The following is a 6693-nucleotide window of genomic DNA, read 5'->3' on the forward strand; positions in this document are numbered from 1 at the left end:
CTTGTGGTGGTAGTGATGATGATGGTGGAGAAAGAGAGAAGGAGAGAGCTCTCACTCTAATACATGGATTGTTACTTACAAATTACCCAATGAGCTAAAAACACAAACCTGAAGCATTTCTTTTAATCCTAGTAGAATTCTAGTTCTAGAGTATGAAAGTGGTGTTAATCCTTACACATGTATATAATTCTATCTGAAGAATGTAATCAATATTCTTACTATGATTTTTTTTATGTCTAGAACTATGTTTCTGAGCTCTCATTCAAGCTTGTTTTTCACACTAGACTCTAAGGCTTTTGCTCTTTCTTAAGGCACTCAAAACATATTCTTACTTCAAGTTATTCACTGAAAACTAAAGCCTACACCTCTATTTCACATCTGTGTGGTTTAATATACTTTAATTTCTCTAGAAGCTTGAATTTAAACCCTGTATTCTGATCCATCTCTGAGGGACTCAGAGAGGGTTCTGGTTTTTACACTCCAGCACTGGAACACTCTGCTTCCTCTAATGCAAGAGGAGATGCATTAGGAGAGGGATGGGACAGGGACACAAGGAAAGCACAGAACCAAGTGGAAACCAGCAGAACAGAGTCCCTGCCTGCCCAAACCAGAGCAGAGCCCACAGCCTGACTGTGCTCCCAACTGACCAGCCACAGCAACTTCAACCCATCCCATTCCAAATTAATTCCTAGGAGCTCTGAACATCCTGAATTTTTCCAACCACGGGATCTCCAAGTGACACCATTGGAAGCAGAGAGCTCGTGCTGTGCAGGGCTCAGCTCCCCAGGCAGCCCTTCAGGGAGCCCCCAGACCTTTTATATACTCAGTGTATTTTGCAGCAAGTCATAACACAGCTCTGGAGAGGGATGGCAATATCCAAGAGTGACAGGAAACATGGAAAGGGGAAATTCAGCTCCTTGCAAGCAACTACAGAGCTTTTGCCTTCCAGCACTTGCTAAGAGCTTCACTTTCCCAATCCATTGCCTCAGCAAAGCTGCTTGGGAAACTCTCCTTCAGCCATTCCCTCTGCCAGGTAGGAAAACATGGAAATAGGTGGTTAATGCCTCCTAATTTCACTCATAAAAGTGTCAGCCTGCTGGAGAGATGCCCAAGGAGAATCCACCCAACACCAGCACATTCAGTTCCTGACCTGCAGGTCAGGTATGGGGGCAGAGAACAGCAGGATGGAAGGAAGAAAAGCAGCATCACATGAAAATGAAATCATTAAAATGTTAATAAAACTGGCAGAGGGATGTGGTGGCATCCAGCAAAAGTGGAACAAGAAGCAAGTGCCCCTGTGAGTGCATTTAAAGTTTAAATCAGCCCAGAAATAAGCTGGCACAGCAGCAGCAGGGGAGGGTGAGACAATCACCAGGGCAATAATTACCAAAATCAGGGAGCACTGCATCATTCCCAGGGCTGCTGAGAGCCAGAGGAGGTGCCTCAAGGCACATCTGCCCTGCCAAGGTGTTTGCTTAGGGTTGTCACATTACCAACACATTTCTCTTTTCTAGCCAAAACTACTCAAAATAAGCATGAATAATCAGACTAGCTTGGAGACAAAGAACAACCTGGATACCTTCCCAGAGCTCAGAGAAGTTTTAACCTTCAACACTGCAGCAAGCCAGTCCATTCATCATTCCCAGCTTCTTCCCACCTTTATCCCCTGCTGTTTCTGCAGTATGGATGAGAGCAGATCAAACAAAAAAAAAGTCAAACTATTCCCATGTGCAGTTGCTCAGAGCTTTCTCTTCTAGTTTGGTGTAAAAAGTCTCCATAGCTCCCTGAATCTTTGGATGTTGAACAGTAAAACAGGGAGAGGCTTCCACTCCTCAAGCTCTGCTTGAGAAGCCTCCTCTTTTCAAGCAGAGCTTTAGGAGCTGCCACAAAGGTCATTTCAGCCTGTGGTAGCTCTTCTGCTCGGTCTCTGTAGCCTCTTTTGAGGCTTTTTTAGCTTTGCAGGTGCTGGGCTGTTCAGCACCAGCTCCAGCACAGGCAGGTTCTGGCCACACAGCACTGGAGCTCCCAGGGAATCCCATGAGCTGGGGGCTCAGGGAGCCAGGAATGCTCCCAGTAAATGGATTTACTGGCCAGGCAAGAACACATCCCACTGATCCATGGGCAGGAGCAGCAGAATTTGCTGGGCTAAGCACTGTGTTAGCATAGCTCAGATGTGCTGCACAAATCAATACCAAGTGCAGGAATGCCCAGATATTCCTTAAAATTCACTTTTTTAATCAGGCAAGTTTAAATTTCAGGCATTCCTAGGTGGCAAGACACAACTTTGCTATTAAGAATAGAGCACTCAGTTTATTTCCCACCAGGCAGCAGGACTGGCTCCAAAATCCCCAATTCCCCCTGCCCAAGTTCAGCAGGAGTTACAGGAGACAGAACTGCTGAGAGAAGTCCCTGAGAGCACACAGAGCAGGGATGACCCCTGAACCTCCCTCTCACATCTCAGCAACACCTTGGCCTGGAAACTTAAACTGCCTAATTATTTTGCCTCCAGTACAAACTGGTTGCTACAGGAGAAAGAGCCTTGTGTGGCACATGCTGAGCTCAGGGAATCAGGATCCAAACCTTCCCTCCATGAGGGGATTGTGCTGCTTGAAGGAATAATTGCTGCCCAGACCCAGAGCCCACACACTGCTGCCTCAGCACAAAGCAGGGGGGAGGATGAGGAGTGCTGCTGGAAAAGTGGCCACTTTTATGTGAGAGAGGAGGAGGCTCCACCTCTTCAAGCCTGTATTCACCATCCACTAAAAAAGCTCCATCCCCAGTCCTTGTTTCTGATCCTCATGTAAAAACTTCAAGTATCTTTAAAAAAATAACTTTAAAAAACAAAAAAAAACAAAAAAAAAATCACCAAAAAACCCCACAACAGAAAACCAAACACCCCCCACAAAAAAACAATCCCTCCCCCTCAAAAAAAAAAAAACCAAAAAAAACCCACCAAAATAGAAATTTAAAAAAACCAAACAAAACAAAGAAAAAAAAAAAAAAAAAACCCAAAACAAAAAAAAAAAAAAAGCAACTCTGAAAGAAGCTTTACTCACATGACAGCAGATTCCACTTTCTGGTCTTGAAGACAGAAGAAAGAGAATCCAGGAGCAGAATTTTTTCTCTCTGAAGGATGAGAAGCCAGGAGCAGAGCTTTTCCTCTCCAAGTCCCACAGGCACCTGGTCCCTCAGCATTCCCTGGTCAGGCTGAAGGCTCTGGGCTCCCCAGGCTCTTGCAATGCCAAGGGATGCCAGGGCTCTGACAGCCCCCCCAGCACAGGACACATTTTTCTCCAGGCTTGGGAGAGAGAAGGAATTACAACTTCCAGGACATCAGTGCTCAGCAGCTGGGATCCTTCCTGAACCTGCATCCCTGAGTGCACAGAGGAACCCCAGCAAGGAATGGGGGAAGAGCACAACTCACACCCATGAGCAGCACTCCAGTCTTGGGCCAAGAGACACCAGAGACAGGGTTTTGTATGCAGCAGTTTGTTTTAAGCAGTTATGAGCCAGTACAAGCAGCTTTTAGGAAGACAACTCTTTACACTTTCTGAGTGTTTAATGCCAGCAGCAATTGTTGCTTTATCCTTTACCTAGGGGTGCTGGAGGTCTCCAGGTGCCCAGCTCCTGCCTCCTCTGCCTTCTCCTGGGAGGAATGATCCCCCTGGGGGAGAAGGGTCCCACCAGCCAGGACAGAGCAGTGATGCTCTTCAGGTCATCCAGCAGCCCCTCCATGCACTCCTGAATCACAGCCAGCTCCCTCTGGTTGAAGATGCTTCTGGACCACTCCTGGGAGGAGCTGGCCCCTGAGAGAGCAGCATGCAGGTCCCTGGGGGCAGAGAGGGGCTGTGTGAGCCTGAGCAGGCTGCAGGGAACAGCAGCCACCACCCCAGGGCAGCTGAGCTGCAGCTGCTGGTGAGGCTGTGTGCCATCAGCAGGGTCAGACACTCCATCTCCTGGAGGAGGCAGGAAGGACACGATCAGGAATGACTCACCTAAAAAGTTAAAAACCAAGGGGATGCCCAGAGCCCTCTGCCTCCCTCCCAGGAAGGTACCTCTGGCTCTGCAGGGTTTTCATCTGCACTCTCCTTGAGATACTTCCTACTCCAGTCCAGCCACATCTGCTGTAGTTTCTCCTGTCCCTCCTGAAGCTTTTGATTAAATCTTTGTTTAAAGGCCTCAATCTGAGGCAGGGGAGGGTCAGAGCACCAGGACAGGCAGATCAGCTGGGGAATTGCAAAGCTGCTCAGCACAGCACTGAGGCTGAGACAGGGCTTTGGTCCCCTCCTTCCAGGGCTGGGCTCTGCCTACCAGCTTGAGGATGCAGTGGAGCTGTGCCAGGGCCCCCTGAATGCCCTGCTTGATCCTGGCTGTGGAGTGCAGGTGGGCAAAGAGGCTCCTCAGAGAGCCCAGGTGCACAAAGTACCTCCTCTGCTCCAGGGGCACCACATCTGTGCCCTCCTCACACTCTGCCAGCTGGGCTGGGGACAGAGGCAGTGCCTGGGTCAGAGATGGCACAGCAACAGCCTCAGACTGGCAGCCAGGTACCCTCCAATGGGGCTGCCCCATCCCTGGAAGTGCCCAAGGCCAGCTTGGACAGGGCTTGGAGCAGCCTGGGATAGTGGAAGGTGTCCCTGCCCATGGTGAGAAGCCCAAAATGAGCTTTAAGGTGCCTTCCAACCCAAAACATTCTGGGATTCTCTTCTTGCCATCAGCCCCATTCCAGAGCAGTGGGGTGAGGAATGGGGCTGACCATCCCCAGTGCAGGAGTTCCCACTTCCACAGCCACATCCACCCTTTCCTTACCTAGTTCCTCCTTTCCAACAGGGAGAGAGTCACCTTCTGCTATCCCCAGCACAGCCTCTGCTCCACAGGCCCTGTCTGTCCCAGCCCAGCAGCACTGGTCACTGTGGGTCTGGCATCCCCCTCACTGCTCTGCACAGGGTCCTTGGTGACATCCAGCACCTCCTGCACTCTGCTGCTCACTCCCTCCTTCACCTCAGCCACTCTGGATGACAGCAGCTCCTTTGTGCCAGGGAGAACCTGGGGAACAGGAGGAATGGCAGAGAATGGGTGGCTTGTGTCTCCCACTGAAATCCTGAACTGCACCAAGAGGACACACAGCACAGTGTCAGTTCAGTGTTTACTGTGGTAGGAGCTTCATCACAGGTGTGTGAGCCTACATCACTCCCTGGCTTAGAAATCCCACAAGAGCCAGGCACAGCACAGCCTTTAATTCTCACCTGTTCCACTGGCTTTGGAAGGAGTGGCAGCTTCTCCCCCACTTTATCCAAACCCTTGGAAGCATACTTACTGCAGCAACTGAAGAGAGAATTTAAAAAGTGCCAAAACTTGTTTTTTTGCAATTTCACCTCAAGTTCCACCTTGCAAAAACCAATTTTAGGAAAGTCAGCATCAGAATCAATCCCTGGGCATCACACTGCTGGGATTAGGGCCCAGCTTTAGCTTTATTTATAAGCCAGTTGTCCCCCCCCATAGCAATTTCCTCATCCCACACTCCTCCCAGGTGTGAAGGAGCTGGACAGTCCCTCCCAGTCCCTCCTCCCCTTCCCAGGGATTCACTGTGGGGCTGCAGGGTGGCCAGCACTGGCTGCACACAGCACCCACACTCTGCCCTCCCCTCCCTGCAGCATCACACTGACCTCAGGCAGGGCTGCCTCTCCTTGGGGGAGGCATGAGCTGCAGAAACCATGTCACAGGCAGAGCTCAGCAGGCTCAGACTGGCCACCCCCTTCCCTGCAGCCTGGAACAGCAAAGGGAAGTGCAGCCATGAAGCTCCAAACACAGCTCTGAAATTCCCTGTGTGGGAGGAATTGTCACCAAACCACCTGGCCCACCTGAGGAAGAAACTCCTGCCTTGCTTACACACCTAATTAAATCCAGAACTCACTTGTGACATGAGCTGGGGAGCTCTGGCATTAATGATGGTCCACCCCAGGAACATTTTCCTCTAGTACAAAGAACAACCAAGCTTGGGGGTGAACTCAATTCTTGAGTTAGAGAAACATCTTTCCTAGCCAAGAACCAGGTAATTTTACTGAGCCTAAGAGGTTACAGGGACGTTAGGTCCACATCTTGGTCTGTGTTGTCACTCAGAAGCTGCAGGGCACAGCCTGAGCAGAGGAAAATCCCAATTTTGGGGGGGCTCATCTCCCCTCAGCCACACAGGGAGCACTGACCTGCTGCTCCTCCAGGGAGCTCTGGGCAACCTCCTCTTTGGTGGGCACAGCAGAGGCCAGGGCAGCTGGAATGCAAGGAACACCAAGGCTTTAGGTAAGATCCCCCTTGCAAGGGGACACTTCCATCCAGGGTCATAGAAGAGAGAAGTTCCTTTACTGCCTGTTCAGGGCAAACCCCAAAATGGCTCCATAGGAGGGGTCTGTGCCTTACAAATCTACCTGGCTTTAAGTGTAAGTCCAGGTGGTTTGTGATAATCAAAGGAACAAGGGGAACATTCTCCCCTCACCCTAGAGACCAAATATTATTAATATATTTAGGAGAGGCACAAGGTACTTCCTTCCTCTGATGCCTTAGGATTTTAGCTTCTATATTTTCCATTTGTAACCCTACAATTCTTTAGTCTGTAACTCTAAACTCAATATTCAGTGTCAGCCACTGCTTTCCCATTTGGGTCAGACACAATTCCTCTCCAGGCTGGGAATCAAGGACACC

The 6693-nt window shown here is 49.9% G+C and overlaps 1 protein-coding gene across 1 annotated transcript; it reads right to left on the bottom strand.

The window, feature by feature from the left end:
• Positions 1-3589: 3589 nt before the first annotated feature.
• Positions 3590-6265, bottom strand: LOC306809875 (perilipin-3-like; the record flags this gene model as incomplete). Its single annotated transcript, XM_079321779.1, is given in 10 exon segments — positions 3590-3663; positions 3666-3917; positions 3920-3956; positions 4056-4184; positions 4312-4481; positions 4807-4875; positions 4878-5043; positions 5244-5322; positions 5584-5764; positions 6201-6265. Coding segments are annotated over 9 exon segments (1047 nt in total). The 5' UTR covers positions 5655-5764; positions 6201-6265.
• Positions 6266-6693: the final 428 nt, after the last annotated feature.

This window comes from Erithacus rubecula, assembly GCF_903797595.1.
Source record: "Erithacus rubecula genome assembly, chromosome: 18".
Lineage (NCBI taxonomy): Eukaryota > Metazoa > Chordata > Aves > Passeriformes > Muscicapidae > Erithacus > Erithacus rubecula.